At 38.4% G+C, this 23,609-nt stretch overlaps 1 protein-coding gene across 1 annotated transcript; it reads left to right on the plus strand.

Moving 5' to 3' along the window:
- Window positions 1-6,109: 6,109 nt before the first annotated feature.
- LOC100933118 (zinc finger protein 420) lies at window positions 6,110-23,169 on the plus strand. The gene is made up of 5 exons (XM_023498186.2): window positions 6,110-6,428; window positions 9,899-10,025; window positions 10,631-10,726; window positions 16,341-16,447; window positions 16,834-23,169. Exons 1-5 carry the CDS (start codon window positions 6,399-6,401, stop codon window positions 18,955-18,957), a joined length of 2,484 nt encoding a protein of 827 aa, XP_023353954.1. The 5' UTR covers window positions 6,110-6,398; the 3' UTR covers window positions 18,958-23,169.
- Window positions 23,170-23,609: the final 440 nt, after the last annotated feature.

Genomic DNA, 23,609 nt, shown 5'->3' on the forward strand with positions numbered 1-23,609 from the left:
ACTCAAGATAGCCTAGCAATCTAGTGGGAAGATATAGACATTCACTTGAGAGAACAGGGCTAGAGTTTGTGATCCATAAAGACTGCATATATGCTAGACCACCATTACTAAGAGACAAAGAGAGGGAGCAGAGTATTCCAGGCCTTCTGGTCACCTACTACAAAGGAAGGAGATGAGAGCTGGTCTGAGGAAATGCTAGTAGGCCAGAGTTGATGGAAAATAATGTGTGTGGAGGGAAGTAAGGTATCCTAGCTGCTGGAGAGACTAGGGTTTTATATATATATTATATATATATACACACACACACACACACATATATTTTATATACATATATATGTCGTGAGTGGCAGAACTGGAATTTGAAAGCAAGTGCTCACACTTCATTTCAGCATGTTATCACAAAGGCGTGTGCTGAGGAAGAAAACATTAAACTCTTGTTAAATAATACACAACTATGCTCAGCACCTCAGGGGGCCACTAAATAGTAATTTTGCCATTATAGAAAAAATAAATCTTTCATTTATTTTTTCCCTTCTTGGCAGTACAACTGAAGCATTTGTCCTTCTACCATATGGTTTGGGAACAGCATAACAGGCTTTCATTCAGTAATCAACTGCCAGTACAAAGCCCAGCCAAAATCAGACTTTCTGCTTGAAATCCCATATTAACATCTGCTAAGATATAGGTGGTAATGGAAGGAAATTTCCTTTTCATTTGTTGCTGAATACTGCCACAAATTCGGGAGTGACTCTGCAATAAGGTGCCTGGTTGAGCCTATGGCAGACAAACGGCATGGTGGAGAGTCACGGAATGGATGGAGTCAGCGGGACCAGCTCCCATACTAGCCGTTTGATTCTGGACAGATCACTTAGCCTCTGTGGTGTCAATTTTCCTCTACTGAAAAATGGGAATCATCACAGCACGTGACTCCTAGGATTGTTGGCAGGACCAGAGTAGATAATAATTGTAAAGTCTGTTCCCTTCCCTGTATGAGAGCCGGCTCTCAGGATAATGGGGTTAAAACCCATATTCTGTGTGGATCGGTCACCTGGAGCAGGGGTATTAGGTGATGCTGCAGAAACAATTAATTTCTAGCCAGCTGATTTCCCTGTTTCTTACAACTCATAGGAAAGCTAGCTGGCATTGTATTAATTAAATAATCAGCTACAGAATACAGTGAACCTTTGGCCACCAGAGGGCATTCACCATACAAACAGGCTGCACCCTATCCAAAGCTTACACAGCTCTTGATGCTAAGGAGCAAGCCCTATTTCACAGTGATCAAATCCATCTCTCTGTAGCTATACAAGAATAATATGAAATATTTCCCAAAATGCTTTGCTAAAATCTAAGTAAACGATAGCCACAACAAAACCCAGCATCACACGGCTAGTGACTGAGATTGTACTTGAATTCTAGATGAAATCTTTCAGGCCAGCCTCTATCACACCACTTAGTTGCCCTCTAACAGAGCTAGATGAGTTGCATTCATAAAGGGCAAATAGGTACTTCTTATAATGTCTTTATTCCTTGGGTAGCACTTAGCACAGTAACCTATTTAAGTAGGTGCTTAATAAATGTTAACTGCTTGCCTCGTAGGTGTAAGTTCCCTATTGTGATTTTTGTTTATGGAAGAGATAAATCCAGGTGACTACTGCTCCAGGTCTCAGTTCCTTCTCTCCTGGAAAGCTTCAAGGATACACAAGTTTCTCTCCAGGGAACTCCACCCAAGCTTCTTCCGAGCCTCCATCTCTGAAAAGTAATGTGTCCTCTCTTGGTCTGTTTCTGCAACTGCTCCTCAGACCTGGAGGTCACTCTCCCTAGAAGTTCTGTAACTGTTTCTCCTCCATGTGAAATTCTGCCTTCCCCAAATTCTTTGTTTCCTATTAAGTGCTAAGCCAAGGTCCAGTTTAAATGTGTGAGCATCATCAAGGTAGTGTTCACCTCAGTGGTCCTCATCTTTTTGCAAGTCTGTAACCATGGACATTATTATCAGTGCCGGTATGACAGAGCATTGTCTCTTGGATGATTTTCAAAATAATGTCTTAGAAGCTCAGAAAAAAAAGGTATAAACCAAAGGGACAAGTACCCACATCTACGTGATGTCACAACTTTTAGTAAATTCACCTTGTAAAATGTTATATACTTTATTCAAGTGAGAATAGGAGTGGGGAAAAGGCTTACCTTCCCTTTGAGCATCTCCTGTGCAGCATTCTTAGGCATGCCCATTACAACAAGGAATAGCTGGAGATCTTGAAAAGTTCAATCTTATTTATTCCAATGTATAAGCTCTAGATTCCTCTTGTCCCTGGACCTATTTACTGACCAGAAAAGATCATGTTCAGAGGAAGATTTTTTGGTTCCTGACCCTTATACAATGTTTCTGAGAACTGCCCTAAGGAGAAGAGAAGGGAAAGGATACAATAGGAAACTTAGTCAATGCAAAAACAAAGATATCAAGAAAAAAAATTTTATGGTTTTATTTATTTTATTCTGAACTTAAGCAATAAAATAAGCATTCTCCTAACATAATAGAATAGAAAAAAATGAATGTATATGAAAATGCAAATTAGATACAACTTGCTAGTTCTTTTAAATCTATAATAGCTGTACCATTTTTCCTCCTTTTTTTCCTTCCCTCACCCTCCCCTACCTTAGAGATGGCAGCTGTTAGAAACAAATAAATATGTATGTATACATAAAATTATTCTATACATACTTCTATTTATCAGTTTGTAATCCGAATTCAGATAACATCTTCCTTCATACATCCTTTGCAGTTAATTTGGGTATTTTTAATAGTCAAAATGACTTAGTTACTCAAAGTTGTCCTTAAAACAATATTGTTATTTATGTATACAACACTCTCTTGGCTCTGCTTATTTTTTCATTATTTCATACAAATCTATCCATGCTTTTCTAAGATCATGGAGTTCTTTCTTTATTTTGTGATATCCCATAACATTCTTTATTTTCTGTTTTGTTAACTATTTTTATCAATGACTTTAAATAAAGCTAAAAACATATCTTAAAATATATGGATGGCATAGAATTTGGAAGGACAGCTAATTAGTGAATAAGCACAAGAAGACCCAAGAAGATCTTGGAAGTTTAAATGGGTCAAGGATAAAGTCTAACATGGAGTTAAAAATAATTAATTTTTAAAATGTGAATAAATGATGCATCAATTACATTAAGGATTTTAATTCACTATAAGTTCAGTAAAGAAATGTGATATTCAAAATGGACTACATGAAGTGTGAGCTTATCATTTCACACAGATATTGTGCTGTATGAATCAGCACCATCATACACCACAATTTGTTCAGCCGTTCTCTAACTGATGGGTATCTTTGTAATTCCCAGTTCTTTGCCACCACAAAGGCAGCTCCTATAAACATTTAGATCACATAGATTCTTTTCCTTTTTCCCTATTCACCTTGGGAAACAAATTTAGTAGTGTTATTGCTGGGTCAAAGGGTTGTAAGAATCCAACTTTCCCTTTTAATTGAAGTTCTCTTCTTCTGAACTTTACTTCCCAGTGACTGTCACAGATCCTTCCAGTCACCTAGGTTCACAATCTCAATATTATTTCTGATTCCTTTCTCTCATTTGATCCACATATCCAATTATTTGCCAAACTTTGTCATTTCTATCTTCACAATTTCTCCAGCAGGTCCTCTTATCTCTACTCATACAGCCAGTTCCCTGGTTTAGTCCCTTAAAACTTTTTCTTCTGGACTATCACTGCTTCAAGTCTCTACCCAATCCAATCTTATAGCTGCCAAAATGTTTTCCCTAAAGCACTGTTTTGATCATGTCATCCCCTGGCTCAGTAAACTGGGAGGGAGTGTCCTTCTATTATTCTACATTAGCTATTTTATTCATTTTTCATCTCTGGGGAGGTGGTCCTCTGTAGAGGTCTCAAGCAATCTCACCTTGCCATGCCCTGTCAGAAATCCCAATCATATTAATACATTCTTGGTGGAATTGTGAATACATCCAGCCATTCTGGAGAGCAATTTGGAACTATGCTCAAAAAGTTATCAAACTGTGCATACCCTCTGACCCAGCAGTGTTTCTACTGAGCTTATATCCCAAAGAAATCTTAAAGAAGGGAAAGGGACCTGTATGTGCAAGAATGTTTGTGGCAGCCCTCTTTGTAGTGGCCAGAAACTGGAAACTGAGTGGATGCCCATCAATTGGAGAATGGCTGAATAAACTCTGGTATATGAATATTGTGGAATATTATTGTTCTGTAAGAAATGACCAGCAGGATGATTTCAGGAAGGCCTGGAGAGACTTACATGAACTGATGCTGAGTGAAACGAACAGGGCCAGAAGATCATTATATACTTCAACAATAATACTATATGATGACCAGTTCTGATGGACGTGGCCCTCTTCAACAATGAGATGAACCAAATCAGTTCCAATAGAGCAGTAATGAATTGAACCAGCTACACCCAGAGAAAGAACTCTGGGAGATGACTATGAATCACTTTATAGAATTCCCAATCCCCCTATTCTTGTCCTCCTGCATTTTTTATTTCTTTCACAGGCTAATTGAACACTATTTCAAAGTCCGATTCTTTTTCTACAGCAAAATAACTGTTTGGACATGTTTACTTATATTGTATTTAATTTATACTTTAACATATTTAACATGTATTGGTCAACCTGCTATTTGGGGGAGAGGAAAAGTTGGAACAAAAGGTTTGGTAATTGTCCATTGTAAAATTATCCATGCATATATCTTGTAAATAAAAAGCTATAATATAAAAAAAAAGAAAGAAAAAGAAATCCCAGTCGTGTCCCTGAGGTTAAATTTTCCCTATAAAGTCTGCTTATGCCACTGCCTTACTTTAGGTCAGTCTGCCATAGCACTCTAATTCATAGTGCCTTTTTCCTTATCCCTCCCTAATGTCACATGATATCTCTCCTAACTCCACTCTGCTTTTCAACCCCACTTCTCCTCCTTATAACTAACTCTTTTAGGGCAGGATTTAGCCTGCCAATTAAAGGCATGGCCCAACCTCATGGAGTGCTCCCTTTCCACTGGGTAAGTTTGAACTTCACTGAGGAATTTGTCTTTCATACACTCTCCTACTCTATTTTATATTTACCATTCCTGATATCTAATGTATCCCTTCATTTTGCCTGTAACCTCTTCCCTATATAAATCTACCTTTTGCCAAAGAGAATGGTCATTGTGCATTCCTCATATGACCAAGCCCCAATTTTTGGTGCTTACTATATCTGGTGTCTACACCACCCCACATCATTTTATTATCCCATTATGATGATCAACTGTGATGGACTTGGCTCTTTTCAATAGTGATGTGAATCAAGGCAATTCAGATAGACTTGTGATGAAAAGTGCCATCCAGACTCAGAAAAAGAACTAGGGAAACTGAATGTGGATCAAAGCTGAATATTTTCACTTTTTTGTTGTTTGTTTGCTTGTTTTTTTTTTCTTTTCTCCTGCTTTTTTGCCTTTTGATCTGATTTTTTTTTTTTTTTTGGTATAGCATGGCAAATATGGAAATAGGTTCAGAAGAACTGCACATGTTAACTTATATAAGATTGCTTGCTATCTTGGGAAGGAGGGAAGAGAGGGAGAAAAATTTGAAACACAGTTTTGCCAAAGTGAATGTTGAAAATTATCTTTGGAATTTATTTGGAAAAATAAAATACTATTAAAAAATGTTAAACTCCTTGAAGGCAAGAGCTGGTTTTGCTTTTCCTCCGTATTCCCTAACACTTAGAACAGGGCCTGGCATTTACTGATTGTTTACTGATGTTCAGGGATGGGGGTGGAAGAGGGAGGTAGAGACCCTAAGTCAAATACAGAGGTCCAACTTTTCCTAGACAAAGAATCCAGTAGCTTGTGGAGACGGCGCAGATGTATGGCTGGAGAGGGACTCGTAGGAAACTAGGGAATCACAACCTGGGGCAAAGCCACTCTATAGTGGCAGGTCCCTGAGGGAATGCGGCTTCCCTCCTTCCTCCCTCCTTCCTCCCCCCTGCCTGAAACCGGCTCTGGGTGCTTGGACAGGACTGCTGGGATATGAATTCAGACTAAAGGGACAGGACACCTCTCAAAAAGTCTCGGAAGGCTCTAGGATCTCTATTCTCTCAGGCATCTAAACACAAAAACTGTTCCGAGATACCGAACTACATTTCCCAGAAGGCCTTGGCTGCGGGGGACGGAAGTAGGGAGACTGTTTGCCCAGATACAGGAGCGGTTGCCATGGCAATACCTGCGGACCTGAGGGACCTGCTAGGATGGAGGGAGGAAAGCGATCTCTCACGTGATTTCCGCTTCCTCCTACCGTTCCTCGTGCTGTTTTTCGGTTCTCCGGGTCCCTTCCGAGCTTGGGGAGACACAGAGGAGGATGGGGACGAAGCCGCCGCTGAGCCGGGAGGTTAGCGGCCCGCGTGCGTCCTGTCCCGGCCTGAACCGCCTCATGTCCTTCCTTCCCAATCCCTGTCTTCTCCTTCCCCTCCCCCACTTCCATTTTCGAAAAAGGGAGCTTTCCCTCACCCATCACTTCGGTTTTTCCCCTTCTTTCCCCCTTCCTTCCGCTTATTCCCTATTTTCATCCCCCCCTTCTTCTTCCCCCTTTCCCCGCCTCCCCTTCCTCTTATTTTCGGCCCCTCCCCTTCCTAACCTCCCCTCTCCCTTTTCTCCGCCCCTCCCCCCTTTTCTCCGCCCCTCCCCCTTCTTCCTCCGTCTTTCTTTTCCCGTACTCCTTCTTCCTTCCTCCCTCTTTTCTACAGTCGCCCTTTTTCCCCTCCCCTCCCCCACCTCCTTTTTCTTTCTCCCTCCCCTTCCTCACACTCCTTTCTCCCCCACACCTCCTTCTCTACCTCCTCCCACCAAGCGCTCCTTTCTCCCTTCCCTTTCTCCCCCCCCCCCTGCTTCCCCTCTTTTGAGGTGATTTGGCCCCGTCAGCAGCCGCTGGGGGGAAGCTGGAGCACAGACGGCGCGTGTCATGCCGCTCCATCCCCCCCTCCATCCATCCCCGCGCCCGCTCGCGCTCTCCCTTGGACGTTACTTTGTCCCCCTCCAGCCTCCGCCCAGAGTTAGCGGGGCCGCTCTGCCTCCCATCGAGTGCGCGGATGTTTACTAGCGCCTCCTCTGAGCCGGCACGTGCCGCGGCGGATGCCGGGGGGGGGGGGGGGGGGGGATCGCTTTTGTGGGGGGTGCAAACGGCTGCCCGAAAGTAGTGGTGCGAGACCGAAGGTCGTCCGGGGGCGGAGCCGAGGAAGACGCCGGGCTCCCCCGGGTGGTGTCTTTGAGGGAAGGAAGGGGTGGGCTGGAGTCGGGGTAAGGGGGGGCCGAGCGGCTCGGGGGGGGCTACAGAGGGCTTCTTGTCTCTGATTCTGGGGCTGACAGGAAGCCCCGGGGGGCTTGGAGCGTTGGCTGAGAATTGGCCGATGGGGACCCCCCCCCCCAAGCAATAATCCCGGCCTGAGGTGGTGAGGGCCAGGAACAATGTGGCGGCGGCATCCGAGCGTTACGTGTTAGTCAGACAGAAAAGAGAGAGCTTGGCACCAGAGGGAGGGTGGGGGTGAGAGGGGGCACAGTGCTGCGTTATCGAGGGGAGGTGGGAGTCTGGGCTCTGATCAGAAGGGGAGGGGAGGGCGAGGGAGAAAGAATCCCTTCGGCTTGTTTTGCTTACGGTGAATTTAAGGTGTTTCCAGTTGGAGATGGCCAAAGGGCAGTGGAGATGCAAGGCTGGTGACCTGCAAGGAGGTGAAGGCTGTATAAATAGATCTGAGATCCTTTATAGGGAGAAGATAATGGAATCTAGGGGAGCTAAGGATACCACCAAGCAAAATATACAAAACTGGGACGGGGCGGGCAATCATATGATCGCTTTTGTGTGGCCTGCAATTTAGGGATGGTTTCTACCAATGTAAACAAAGTTTTATTATATTTTAAAATGTAAAAATGATGTCTAGCTCACCTGTTGTACAAAAACAGGATTTGGCTTTCAGCCATAGTTTTCTGATCTGTGGTATATATGAAGAAAAGAAGAACCAGAACAGTCTTGGAGATGTCTATGGGCAGCATCCATAATTGGGATGAAAATGCAGAAAAGGAGACAGAAGAAGCACTCAAATAGAAAGAAAGCCCAGGTAGAACAGTGTCCTGAAAACCTAGGGAAGAGAATACTAAAGAGAAGAATGAGTGATTAACAAGGACAGGCTGCCAAGAGATCAGGGATAGGATTAGGGAAAGGAAATTTCCCTCTTAGCCTATCAAACTCTGCCCTTGATTACTCTTAGCATGTTTTTTTTCATCTTCTGTTCACTATTCACTGAACAAAGCTAAATGGTCTTTCCACAGTTCTGACTGAGTTCATTGCAAATTCACTTTATCTGAACCCCATTTGGGCCCTCATCGCAGCAAAACAGTCTTTATTCCTTCCTAATTCTCTATTTCATTCCTCACCAATGTGTTCAAAATTTTCCTTTCCCTCTTCAGGCTTTTCATATTCCACTTCCAAAGTAATTTCTTACATTATAGAGAAAATAGAGGCCATAAAAACTGAGGAAATGAGCTCCTCTTCTTTTCACTTCAAAATTCCCTGACACTTTCTATTCCTTAATTCTAATCCGACAAGCCCTTAACATGTGCACTTGTTGCATCTTCAGCCATCCTATTTTAACCTTTTAATGATTTCTTAATTGCTAAATCTAATGGCCTTTTCCCAGTCCTTATGCTTCTTGACCTCTACAGCCTTGGACGTTTGTCTTTGCTGTCTTCCCATTGGATGCTCTCTGCTTTATAGGTTTTTGTGACACTGCTGTCTCTGGATTCTTCTATCTGTCTGAACACCCCTCAGTCTCTTTTACTGGATCTTCATCCAGGTCACAGCCACTATGATTGTCCCCTGGGGCTCTGTCCTGAGCCCTTTTCTATTTGTTGGTGATATTGTCTCACTTGGTGAGCTCATCTCCCATGAGTTCAATAATCAGAATTATAGTCTCTTTGCTAATGATACCCATACCTATATATTCAGCCTCAGTCTTTGTTCTGAGCTTTAGCCTTTTGTCACAAACTGTCTCTTAGATATGTAATGCCCTGTAAGCATCTCAGATCAACATGTCCAGAAAAAGAACTCATCATTCCCCCCCTTCTATCCATAGCTTTCTTCTCTCCTTGCTCATTACTGTTGAGGGTATCAGTGTCCTCTCAGCCTATAACGTTTCAAATTTCAGTGTAATCTTCAGTTACCCCACATATCTAATCTGTTATAAAAATCTCAACCTCTGTTCTGTATGAATGCCCCCTTCCCTTCATTAACAGAGCCACAATCCAGACGGTTAAGAGGAGCCTTCAAAGTTGTCTCTTTTCCTGTTACAATCCATCTTTCAACTCAGCTACCAAGCTGAGTGATTTTCTTAAATTCCAGGTTTTACCATGTCACCGTTAGAATTCATTCAATGAACTTCAGTGATTCCCTGTTACCTAAAGGATCAAATACAAAATCCTCTATTTAATCTTCCCTCTAAGGTTACTCCCTCTCATCTACACTACATATATCTTGTATGTCCCTAGTTATTTTTCCTTTAAAGTCTTCACAACCTAGCCTCTTCCTATCAATTTGGTATTATACCTCACACCCCCTCACATACTCTGCAATCCAGAAATGTATTTTATAAGTCAAAAAGAGATAGATGGGAGTTGTTCATATTGTGTTGTCACATGATTCAAAATCCATTACAAACTGAGACACAGTACAGATATTTTACAGACATTTGATGTAGAACATTCTGAAGCCTGAACACTGAGAACTGCTCCCTGGTTCCTGATCCTTTTACTTCTCACAGATCCATGGGAGAGATGGTCCCTGGTTTGGCACAAATGTATTTGATATTTCAGGAATCACTGACATTCAAGGATGTGGCTGTGGACTTTACCCAGGAGGAATGGGATCACCTGAACCCTTCCCAAAAGGAATTGTACAGAGATGTGATGCAGGAGAACTATAAGAATCTGGTGTGCTTAGGTAAGGACAGATTCCTCCCATAAAACAAAATCAGTCCATTGAAACTCATCTTCATCCTTTACCAAACAAAAATATTTATTTAGCACTTATTGCCAGGCATACATAGACCAGAGAGTACTACTGGTTTTGTAACCATCAAGAGAATTTATACTACCTCCTTCCAGATGAAAAGTCTTTGTTTTTTATTGCTATTGCATTGATTCTATTTCCCCTGATATTCATAAAATCTTACATCTGGAGTTTGATAGAACCTTAGTTTTATCATCATACATATGAAGCAACTGAGTCTGGGACCTGAAGCCAGAGCATTCAGACTACAAATATGGTGTTAATCTTAAAAGACCCCAGGTCCAGGTTCCTTCTATATGGACCCACTATAAATACCTGAAAACATGAAAAGCGTCCAGTGCTAGCTTTTTTTTTTTTTCCTGAGCCCAGACCCATTCACCTATACTTAATGGGAAAATAATATAAAGCACATTGAGAGATTCTTTTTAATAATGATCTGGACCTCCATATTAAGCCACTTTTCCCCAAAATCAGAAGTGTTGGGATTGAATTCTGAGATTCTTCTTTCTCACCAATTTCCTATTTTCAATGAGCAGGACTTGCAGTTTCTAAGCCAGAGGTGATTTACCATCTAGAGCAAGGGGGAGTACCATGGAGGGCTGAGGAGGAAGTCCTAAGATGGAGTTGCCCAGGTGAGTGAATAGAAATCAGGTAGAGGTGTTATTGAAAACAATAACTTAGCTTAGCTGGTTATTTAGGATTGATTTAAGTCAACTTAAACTTTAAGTCTGATGGTGGTTTTTATATTTTTATGGGTGCTTTATTTTTATTATTTATTATTATTTATAAATAATAATTTATTGTTATTATGTATCCCTTTATCTCTCCAATCCAGTGAGACATCACTTCACTGAATATTTATTAAATGAATAGTATGTGCTGAACATTGTTGTTGGGTAATGGGGACAGAACAAAAATGAAATTGTCTCTGCCCTCAAGAAAGTTTTTAAAGTTTTACTAATGTCTTATGTTACTATATCACAATCACCAAAAGACTTACAACAAATAAAAAGCAAAACAATAAGAAAAATATGAACTAAGATATCAGCCACATATGATTACATATTCATCATCCCATACCTTATTCCTTTATCTCTCCAGAGAAAAGATAAATATATGTCAACATTTCTTCAGCCGTGTTGCAATTATACAGTATTCAATTTCATTTGATTCTTTCTATATACATTAGTCCAGTCTTTGTATCAGTTGTTTTTCTGATTCTGTTTACTTTGTTCTACATTATTTAATGTGGATGTTATGTTTCTCTGCATTCTTATATATTGTTTCTTAAAACATGGTCATTTTTCCATGATGTGCTTAGACTACATTTTGTTTATTCATTCCCCAATTTTCCCCCTCACTTTATTTTTAGTTCTTGCTACCACAAAGAGTACTTCTATGGTCAGGCTATGACAATATAATAAAAACATCTATAACTATTTTTATGAATTGGGAGGTTTAGTGCCTACCAATTAGACTGCCAAGGACTTTCTTTATGGAACTGGACAAAATAATAAAACTTTTGAAGAGTCAGAAGATCTAGAATCTGAAGGGAAGTAATAGAAATATAGAAATAGTTAAAGAAGAGACAGCACTCCCCCATCTCAAATTAGGTTACTTTTTTCTAAGTTTCTTTATTATGTTTCTTTTTTCTATTTGTATCATTAGTCCACTTGGAACTTAGACATACTCTAGTGTGAGGTGTAAATTTAATTCCTTTTGCATTCAAACTGCTTTTCATTTTCTTTTAAAAATCTTTTTTTAAAAAAATTTCAATAGTTTTCTAATTTTCCAAAAATATGTAAGAATAGTTGTCTACATTTATTTTGGCAAGAGTTTGTGTTCCACATTTTTCTTCTCCCCCTCCCTCCCTACCTCCACAAAACAGCAAGTAATCTCATATAGGTTAAATATGTGTTGTCCTTTTAAACACATTCCCATATTTGTCATGCTGTGCAAGAAAAATCAGACCAAAAAGGAAAAAAAAAACATGAGAAAGAAAAAATATATAAAAACAGAAAGATGGAAAAACTATGCCTGAATCCATATTGGGTCTCCATAATTCTCTCTGGATATGAATAGTACTTTTCATTTTAAGTCTCTTGGAATTGCCTTGAATCACCACATTGTTATAATCACATAACTTTGTGGTTACTTTGTACAATATTTTCTTGGCTTGTGTTGACTCAGCATCAGTTCATGTGAAAATCTTAACAGGCTTTCCTGAAAAATCAGCCTGCTCATCATTTCTCATAGAACAATAATATTCCATTACATTCATATACCATAATTTATTCAGCCATTCCCCAGTTGATAGGCATCCACTCAGTTTCCAGTTCCTTGCCACTACAAAAGGGCTGCTACAAACATATTTGCACATTTGGGTCCTTTTCCCTCTTTCATGATCTCTTTAGGGTACAGACCACATAATAAGACTTTTGGATCAAAGGGTATGCCCAGTTTTATAACCCTTTGGACATAGTTCCAAATTATTCTCCAGAATGATTGGATCATTTCGCAACTCCACCAACAATGTGTCCCAGTTTTTCCACATCCCCTCTAATATTTATCATTATCGTTTCATGTCATCTTAGTCAGACTGAAAGGTATGAAGTGGTACCTCAGAGTTGTCTTAATTTGTACTTCTCTAATCAGGAGTTATTTAGAACATTTTTTCCTGTGATCCAAAATAGCTTTTAATTTCTTCCTCTGGAAATTGTCAGTTCATATCCTTTGACCATTTATCAATTAGGGAATGACTTGTATTATAATTTGTTTTAATTTATTTAATAATATAATAAATATTTTATATATTTTTTCATTTATTATATTTCCCCAGTTACATGCAAAACAAATTTTTTACATTTGCTTTGAGATTTTTGAGTTCTAGATTCTCTCCCTCATCCCCACTCACAATTAAGAAACCACATATGAAATTATGTAAAACATTTCTATAAGTCAAATTGTGGGGGGAGGGGAGGAATCTTCCATCCTAATGAAAACAAAAATCCTCAAGAAAAATTATGTTAAAAAGAAAGAGAAAGATAGAAAAATAAAGAATGCTTTGATCTGTATTCATACACAATCAGTTCCTTCTCTGGCTATAGATAGCATTTTTCATCATGAATCCTTCAGAGTAGTTGTGGATGATTTGTACTATTGGTCATCCCAGAACATTGCTGTTACAAAGTATATTTCACTTTGGTCATGGAGGACTTTCCAGGTTTTTGTTTTTTTTTTTTTTCCCTAAGAGCATCCTGCTCATCATTTCCCAGAAAACAATATTCTGTAACAAACACATACCACAGTTTATTGAGCCATTCCCCAATTGATGTTCATCCCCTCAATTTCTAATTTTGTTTTTGTCCTGAGAAGCAGTTCTCTATATATTTTTTAAATGAGATCTTTATCAGAAACCCTGGCTATAAAAAATTTTTCCCTAGCTTTCTGTTTCCCTTCTAGTGTTGGCTGCATTGGTTTTGTTTGTGCAAACCTTTTTTAATTTAATGTAATCAAAATTACCCATTTTATATTTCAAAATGTTCTCTAGTTCTTTGACCATAAATTCCTTCCTTCTCCACAGATCTGATGAGAAAACTATCTCTTACTCTCCTAATTTACATATAGTATCATGCTTTCTGTCTAAATCATGAAACCATTTTGATCTTAACTTGGTATGGGGTATTGGATGTTTATCAATGCCTAGTTTCTGCCATACTATTTTCTAATTTTCCAAGAAACTTTTGTCAGATACTAAGTTCTTATCCAAGAAGCTGTAGTTTTTGGGTATATCAAATACTAGATTACTATAGTTATTGACTGTTGTGTTTTCTGTACCTAACCTATTCCACTAATTCACTACTCTTGTTTCTTAGCCAGTACCAAGTGATTTTGATGACTGTACTATATAATATAATTTTAGGTCTGGTAGAGCTCTGCTATTCATTTTTTCACAGTCATCCTTAATTGAGTAACCACCTCTTTGCTCAATATTTTATAATCTTTGGGGGTTTTTTCCAAGTAGCAATCTGTTTTTTGCCTTGTAGCCAAATTTCAAATTACCTGTTTTGGGGCACTAATCTTTTTTTTTCTAATTTTCAATCAAAATTGGATAGCTTTGATAACTGCTGCTTTATTATTTTCCAAGTAGAAATTCACCCTTTCTCTAATTTTTCTCCATAATGCCTTCTGTCATTCTTATGTTCTTTCATATAAATTGTTTTTACTTTACTAGCTATACCTGCATATAGACAATCAGTATTTCTATATTTATCTCTTGCTATTGTTATTTCTGTTTTTTATAGCTGCCTTTATATGGGTCTTCTGTAGGTCTAATAGAGGAATGCATGAGGGATTGATTTATTTTGTCATTACTGTCATCATTTCTTTTCCTATAAATTTATTTTTAAATTTTAAAAGAACAGACTATGAAAAGAAATGATTTTGAATGTTTAACTTATATCCTACTATCGTGTTGAACCATTTACTTAGGTTGAATCTCTTAGGTTTTATTTTATAATTATATATAATCAGTGTATAATTGTCATCAAATACAATGATTTAAACCTTTTCTTTAAACTTTTCTCCTTAATCTTCTTAATATTATAATAAGTGTGTTAAAACCATGTATAATAGTAATGATGAACTTCAGTGCCTTAGCGTTTATTCTTCACAAGTTAATCAGTATTTTACCACATTCCTGTGGGTAAGACATTGAGATTTTGAATACAAAAATGCAACAAGCAGTGCCTTACTAGTAACTTATATTGGGAACAGAATGTGTATTCTTAATAGGAATTTTTGTTTTTAAATCAAATCCACTCCTATGCTTTTTTTAATTGTTTATATCTTCCTTGATATAAATATTTTATCAGTATATGTGTTTTTTAATGTATGACTTTATTTTACTTGCAGTCATTTTACTATTTTATTACTCACCAAATGATAAACACTAAAACATTTATTGGGCTTGCATAATGTGCCAGACACTGCTTGGCACTGGGGATACAAAGACAAACATGGAAACAGTTGTTTCCCACAAGGTGCTTACATTATAGCCAGAGGAGACAATTTTTACATATGGAAGAATTATCCAGAATAAATATAAGATGCTTTTTAGGTGAAGGTATTCACATCTAAGGTGGTACTTGAACTAAGCCTTGAAAAGCTAAAATTTTGAGGAATAGACAGGAATAGATTGACTTCCAGGCATGAGTGATGTCTCATGCCAAAGCACAAGAGAAGGTTGGTTTAGCTGAAGCACATTGTGAAGGGCAGTAATGTAAAGTTGGACAAAGTAGGTTGGAGCCAGATGGTGAAGGACTTTGAATGACAAATGAGAAAGTTTATATTTTATCTGGATGTGATAGGGAACCACTGAAGTTGAATGAATAGATGAGTGATGTGGGTCAGACTTGCACTTTAGGAAGATCACTTTGACAGTTGAGTGGAGGTTGGACTGGAGTGAAGAGAAACTTGAAGTAAGGAGAACAATTAAGAGACTGTTGCAATAGTCCAAGCTAGAAGTGATAAGGGCCAGATCTAGGATGGTAATTGTGAATGGAGAGAAAAGCCCAAGTTTGAAAGATATTATAGATAAAGAAATGACCATGTATTGAAAAGTGAGGTGAATGAGAGTGAAACAGGTTCTAAACACTGGTGGTTAGGATGATAGTGTTGGTACCCACAAAAAGAGGGACATTTAAAGATGACTTTATGAGAAAAGCTGCCAAATTCAGTTTTGGACTTGATGAGTTTGAAATGTTAATAAGACATTGAATTAGAAATGTCAGTCCAATATTTAACATATATAGGGCTGACTGCTTGCCAGATATCTGGGGGAGGGGGTAGAGGAAGGGAGGGGGAAAGTCAGAACAGAAGTGAGTGCAAGGGATAATGTAAAAAATTATCCAGGCATGGGTTCTGTCAATAAAAAGTTATAATTATTAAAAAAAGAAGAAGAAGAAAGAAAGAAAGAAAAAAGAAATGTCAGTCCAGAAGCATTTTTCAAGCATTGCTATGTTTTGGATACTGTACTAAGTGCTGTAATACAGTAAAAGACAAAAACTGTCCCTGCCCAAAAGGAGCACATTCTAATAAGAAATAAGTGAAAAATGACCAAGTACGTGTAAAATATATGCAGTGAAGATGGAAATTTATCTCAGAGAGATAACATATAGTAAAAAGTATAGAGAATAGATGGGATTGGGTAGGGAGGAGGGAATGTTGATTTTTTTTTTCTTTTAGTTTTGGACAACAAGCCTGAAGGCAGTGGATCACCTCTAAACCTGATCATTTCACTGGAACGTTCAGCCCAAGAAAAGCACACAAGGCCTGGTCTCTCTACCTCCAAGGTAAGTAGAGCTCAGGAATATGTTACCAGGTGAGAGGGGTACCATACTAATGCCAAAAATTTGAACCAAGTAAAAATAAACCAAAGGAAACTTCCCTATAAAGTGAAAGATCAGGAGTATAATAAATTTTAGAAGCTACAATCAGGAAGTAGTCTTTTTTCCTTCAATAGCAAGTTTCTGCACAAGACAAGTTCCATAGTGTGTTAGATTATATTCCGACCCAAGTAAGTGTAAAAGAACATGCTCAAAGGGAATTTTTTCTAAAACTAATGCGATAGATATTTTCAGAGATAATTTAATTCTCATTGAAAATCAAAATAATTTTGAGAGAAATTATATAAATATAAGAAAACCTTCAACCACTGTTCATTAATTATTGCCACTAGACAAGTCGGACGGGAACGAAATCCCATAAATGTAATGAATGTGGGAAGGCCTTCTGTAACAAGTCAGCACTCTCTCGACATCACCTTAGTCATACTGGAGAAAAACCTTATGAATGCTCTGAATGTGGAAAAGCCTTCTCCCGGAAGGCAGGACTTGCTCAACATCATCGTCTTCATACTGGAGAAAAACCTTACCATTGTCTTGTATGTGGGAAGACCTTCTCATGGAATGGTGAACTTACTCAGCATCAGCGGATTCATACTGGAGAGAAACCTTATGAATGTAAGGAATGTGGGAAGAACTTCCGACAAAGCACACAGCTTACACAACATCGGCGTGTCCATACTGGAGAGAAACCCTATCGATGTAATGAATGTGGGAAGGCCTTCCGTCTGAGCACACAGCTTACTAGACATCATACAGTTCATACTGGAGAAAAACCTTATGAATGCAGTGAATGTGGAAAGACTTTCCGCCAGGGTACACAGCTGACTCAGCATCTTCGTATTCATACTGGAGAAAAACCTTATGAATGTAATGAATGTGGAAAGGCCTTCCACCTAAGCACATTGCTTATTCAACATCAGAAAATTCATACTGGAGAGAAACCTTTTAAGTGCGGTGACTGTGGAAAGGCCTTCCTCCAGAGTATGCAGCTTACTAGACACCAGAAAAGTCATACTAAAGAGAGATCTTATGAATGTAAAGAATGTGGAAAAGCCTTTTCTCAGAAGGCAGAACTAACTTTACATAAACGTGTTACTCATACAGGAAAGAAATCTTATGAATGTAAGGAATGTGGGAAGGCCTTTCACCTGAGGACATTGCTTATTCAACATCTCTATGTTCATAGTGGTGAGAAACCTTATGAATGTAATAAATGTCGAAAATCCTTCCACCGAAAGACACTACTTATTCAACACCAACGTATTCATATTGGAGAGAAATTTTATGAATGTCTTGAATGTGGAAAGTCATTTACCTGGAGTGGAGAACTTACTCAGCATCAGCGTATTCACACTGGAGAGAAACCTTATAAATGTAATCAATGTGGGAAGACCTTTCGACAGAGCACTCAGCTTACTCAACATCAGCGTATTCATACTGGAGAGAAACCTTATGAATGTAATGAATGTGGGAAGTCTTTTTACCTGAGCACACAGCTTACTCGACATCATACAGTTCATACTGGAGAAAAACCTTATGAATGTAATGAATGTGGAAAGACCTTCCGCCAGTGCACACAACTTACCCAACATCAACGTATTCATACTGGAGAGAAACCTTATGAATGTAAGATATGTAGGAAGGCCTTCCGCCTAAGCACAATGCTTACTCAACATCAGAGAATTCATACTGGAGAGAAACCTTATGAATGCATTACATGTGGGAAAACCTTCCGACAGAGCACACAACTTGCTAGACATCAAAAAATTCACACTGGAGAGAGATCATATGAATGTGGTGAATGTGAGAAAGCCTTCTCTCAGAAAGCAGAACTTGCCATACATAAACGCATTCATACTGGAGAGAAACCTTATGAATGTAATAACTGTGGAAAGACCTTCCGTCTCAGCACACTGCTGACTCGACACCAGCGTATTCACACTGGAGAGAAACCTTACAAATGCAATGAATGTGGGAAAGCCTTCCGCCTGAGTACACAGCTTATTAGACATAAGAGAATTCATACTGGAGAGAAACCCTACAAATGTAATGAATGTGGAAAGGCTTTCCGTCTGAGGGTGCTGCTTATTCAACATCAGAATATTCATACTGGCAAGAAACCTTATAAATGTAATGAATGTGGGAAGGCTTTCCGACAGAGAACACTGCTTACTCGACATCAGAGAATTCATACGGGGGAGAAACCTTATAAATGCAATGTATGTGGGAAGACCTTCAGCCAGAGTGCACATCTTACCCAACATCAAACAATTCATACTGGGAAAAAACCTTATAAATGTAGTGAATGTGGAAAGACCTTCCGCCTGAGTGCATTGCTTATTCAACATCAGCATGTCCATACTGGCGAGAAACCTTATAAATGCAACAAATGTGGAAAGGAATTTCACAAGACCATACAACTTAGGAGACATCAGTGCTCAAGAGGAAATTTATGAATGCAATGACTGTAAGAAACCCTTCACCATTTGATCATCTCCCACCCCATAATTCATACTAAACATAAACCTTGCGAATATAGCAAATAGAAAAAACTTCTTTGTGAACATTTGTCTTCTTCAACATAATAGGATCATACTGAAGGCAAATCATATATTCTGTTAGGACACACACCTCTGTAGCCTCTCTAACCTCTTTAAGGAGTAGGCTTCTTAAGCAAGTGAGAGACTTATGTCTCTATCTAGGAATCCATAATCTGGCCCCACCTATCAGGCAGACAGGAAGATTATTGTTTTATTGGAGGAGAAATGCTACTCATGTTGGATTATATTGGTGTGATCTTGAATATCCTAAGAATTCTTGAGTGTCAGCAAAAAGATCAGCACTATGGATCTGATATGTATGTATGTATATAACTGCCAAATAATAGTGGAGTAGCAATATTGATTGGAATCAGCTCTATCTTATTCAATATATTGACAGTGTTAAAGGCTCCAAACCAGTCAATACCTGAATACCCTGATGAAGCATACCTCTTAATTAAAATTTTTCAGAAAGATAAGAGGCCAAATGTGGCAGAAAACTTCAAAAAAACAGACACAGAAACATTCACCTCAAAAGCAAGATATAAGGAATTAAAATTTTAGTGACTTTTTAATGTCTGTGTAATAGAAGGATCCTCTGAGAAAGAAATTCAGCATGAACAAATGTTCTCATTACAGAAGTAAAATGGAGGACATAATCAAATGTCTTCTGATGTTTTAAAAAATGATCTTGAAATACTGCTTTTTATGAGATGGAAGACATGAGGAACAGAACTGTTATGTCAATGGAATTCTACAAAAACTAGTCCTCCAAAAAATTGGTGATCTGAGTGTGCATGGATTATTGGACTTTGAAGGAAGAAACTAAGAGAAGTAAGGTAGATCAGTATGCAATGCTATGAGTTCAAGATACTCCAAATGTGGCAGTTAATATCAGAAATTTATGAAGAATTATGCCATCATCGTTAAACTTCTCAATGATCTTGTTAGGTATATGATTAAAATGAATAGAAAGCAGGAGGACAATAAGGCCCAGTGTGGCAACATTTAAATACTGTTGGGATGAGAAATATGAGCAAGCTTTCAAACAAAAGTCATGTTTCATGTAACATCACATATGCACTTTTGTTGGCTTTTGGAAACCTAAAGAAGTCCTTTGTTACATAATTGTGCCAACTTAGAAGTCCTGGAAATCATTTTATTCAAGAAGAGCAGTAGTAAACCAGAATCGACTGTATATGCTAAATGAGGACTTACTGAGTGTAAGATGTGCTCGTATATAAATTGGAATTCTTGCCTATGAAATGACTTTGATAAGTATTCAAACTGTGTGGCCCCATTGCACAGAAAATAATCCATCATCTTAATGTTTTTGTAAATGCTATATGATATATGTCTACCAGGGTTTAATAGATATATGAAAATAGACTGGACTAAATGTCATTGGCTCCACCTACTTACACAGTTTCAGAAAATGGCATCCCTTGAATGAATTTTATGGACTTAATTTAGCCGGGGGGTCCTAGTGGGAGTTGAAAGCAATATACTCACACCCCCACTTTAACATCTGAGTTCAAAGGAGTAGAAATCAAAAGGGAGTGGAAAACAAATTAATTTAAGCCTTAGATTTCTGTGGACTGGCTTAAGTATCTAAAAGTTTGATTCACAAATGACAAAATAACTTCTGAAGCTGTAAACCAGAAGAGCTGAGGTACCAGCCCTTAGAAAGGAGGCCACTGTGGTCCTGCCTTTCATTGAAGAACCAGAAGTTGGCCACCAGAACAATAATACAATTTCATCATTGGTACCAGAGGAAGGCCAAATCACTGAGGGGAACAGCCCATATTTTGTCTAAAGAGTTCATTTTGTTTCAGGACTATCACACCTTGTTCAAGAAAGAATAGAGTTTAATTCCCTTTATCTCCCCTGATGTGGTGAATAGATTGCTGCTCTTAAAATCTGGAAAATTTGGGTTCAAATTCTGTCTCAGTCATTCATTAACTATGGGACTCAAAGCAAATCACATAACCTCACCTAATCATACTACTTCATGCTGCTTCTTCTTGATATTTGTTCTTCATCCTCATAGAGACCTCCATTCCCTCTACTCCTCAATACTTTTTCCAGTCCATTTCCCTTCCTCAGATTCCACTTTCTACCTGTTCCAAACTCAACCCAATCGTTAAGTCATTTCAACTCTACATTATCCCCTGCCTTACTGGCTTGTTCTATACATGGTTCTTTTGTCAAACTCCATCCTTGTATTATTCCCACTGATCACCTACTCAGCAGTCACTGAAGGAAGTCTCATAGCTATGTTGACTTTAAATCCATGTTATCAATTTTCAACTGGACCCTCATTACAGCAAGGCAGTCCTTTTATTGTTCCCCAGTATCTCACTATAGAAACAAAAGTTTCTATAGAAACTTTTCTGATCTTTCTCTTTCCTCCTCAAATCCCCTGTTTTTTCTATTTCTTTTGTCAGCTGTGAATCTTATCTCTTTAATTTGAAAATGAAAGTCCTTCATTTAATTTTCTTCATCTCAGCAACCCTTGACATCATTGGCCCCTCTGTTCTTTTCTCTGTTTCCTACAAAGAAGGGTCCCTGCTTGCCAGAACCAATCCCATCAATATGTGTTTGATTCCATTCCCCTTTAAAGAGATTAAAATTGCACCCTAAATCTCTTCTTTCCCTTAGCTGCTGGCTCCTTCCTGATTACCTTCAAGTGCTCAAGTCTGTCCTGTTCTTAAAAAAAAATCTTTACTAAATCCTGTCAGTCCCTTAAGCTATTATTCTGTATCTCTTCCCTTTCTCAGCCAAATTCCTTGAAAAAGTGTCTGTACTCATTGACTCCCATTTCCTCTCCTCTTACTCTTTAATCTTTTTGACCTCATCCCTCAACTAAAATTTCTCTCTGTAATTCTAATCTCTTAATTGTCAAGTCTGATAGATTCACAAAACCTATTTATTGCATTTGGCTCTTCTAACAACTTTCTCTTTCTGGGTACTCTTGTTTTTTCTAGCTTTTATTGTCACTTCACTCTCATGCATATCCTCTTTCAGTATCCTTTAATGGCTCACCATCCCCATCACAACTCCTAACCTCTGATAGTTTCCTAAATTCTATTATGAATATGCCTTTCCTTCATCCTCTGTGTTCTCACTAAGTAACGAGTGTACCTAGATAAACTAGGTAACTAGATATACATCTAGTCCCAGAGTCTCCCTTGAGTTTCTGTCCAACATCACTAGTTGCCTTTTAGACATTTCAAATCAGATATCCCCAGAGACATCTTTAACCCAACTTATTTAAAACATATTGAACTTCTCTTTCTCCCTCCACCCTCCATCGTGACATTCTGAAATAGTCCACTCTCCCTCACCCCATAAATCCAATGAATTGCCAAGTCTTACATTCCTATCTTTACTACATCAGAGCCCTTTTCTCTATTCACAGAGATACCACCTTAGTTCAGAGTTGTCCCTCTTCGTTTCTTGTAATGTAAAAGTCCCTTAACTCGTCTTTTAGCTTTAAGACTTTTCTTATCTCCGTCCATATTACATTGTTGTTAAAGAATTTTCCTAAAGGCAATATTGGCCATGTGACTCTCCTTAACCAAATCTAGTATCTTCCTATTGCATCTAGTATAAAAAAACAAACTCTTCTGTTTAGCTTTTAAAAACCCTTCACATCCTGTCCTCAACCTCTATTTCACATTTCCCTGAACATTATTCTTCGTCTTCACTGTGTGGTCTAGCCAGAATGACCTTCTCTTTTCTTCACTCACTGCACTCCATCTCTATTCTCCATGCCTTTTTATCAGTCATCCTCCATAGATGGAATTCACTGTTTCCTCACCTCTGCTTCAGAATCCCTATTTTTCTATAAGGTACAGCTCAAGCATCATCTGCTGTCCAGAGTCTTTTCTGACTCCCCCAGCTGTTAATGTCTTCTCTTTCAAATTGGTTGTATTTAACTGCTTTCCATGTGCATATTATTTCTTAACTTTATATTTATGCTGTATATATTTGTGTGTTGTGTCTTGTATAATGTAAAGTCATCAAGATTTAAGTATTGTTTTATTCTTTGTGCTTGTATATCTAGTACCTGGCAGAGTGCTTGTTACATAGGAATTGTTTAATAAATAGTTATTGATTGATGGATTAGACTGTTTCCTCTTTTGTAGAATGGAGATTAAAATAGCATCTGCCTCACAGTTATGAAGAATAAATGAGATAACATTCAAAGAATATTACTCATTTCATTTAAAATGCAATATTATAAATGTAGGCTGTTAAAATTTTTATAAGAAAAAGTGTCCACATCTTGTCTGTACACTTAGAAATCCTCAACCATCCAAGTACACCATAAACAGTCTAAGATAAATAAAGTCTAACACAGTGACTTTCCAGGAATCATGTCATAGTTGGACCCAACTCCTGAAACAGGAATAGGGAGGTATCGTTTGTTAGCTGTAAGTACTGATACAACTTCCCTCAGAGAATGACTCACCCAGGACAGCAGGAGACAGTATGAGGCACATAGCTCAGAGAGTTTATAAGGACTTGGGGAATCTTAAGGGGATGATATATGATATTCATGG

Source organism: Sarcophilus harrisii, chromosome 1 (genome assembly GCF_902635505.1).
Source record: "Sarcophilus harrisii chromosome 1, mSarHar1.11, whole genome shotgun sequence".
In the NCBI taxonomy this organism is placed as follows: domain Eukaryota; kingdom Metazoa; phylum Chordata; class Mammalia; order Dasyuromorphia; family Dasyuridae; genus Sarcophilus; species Sarcophilus harrisii.

Excerpts from the sequence above, each read along its gene's own strand:
- LOC100933118 (XM_023498186.2), top strand. The coding sequence starts at position 6,399 with ATGGGGACGAAGCCGCCGCTGAGCCGGGAG. Across the intron at positions 10,727-16,340 it reads CCTAAGATGGAGTTGCCCAG|TTTTGGACAACAAGCCTGAA; the intron begins GTGAGTGAATAG and ends TTTTTCTTTTAG. Across the intron at positions 16,448-16,833 it reads CTGGTCTCTCTACCTCCAAG|ACAAGTCGGACGGGAACGAA; the intron begins GTAAGTAGAGCT and ends TATTGCCACTAG.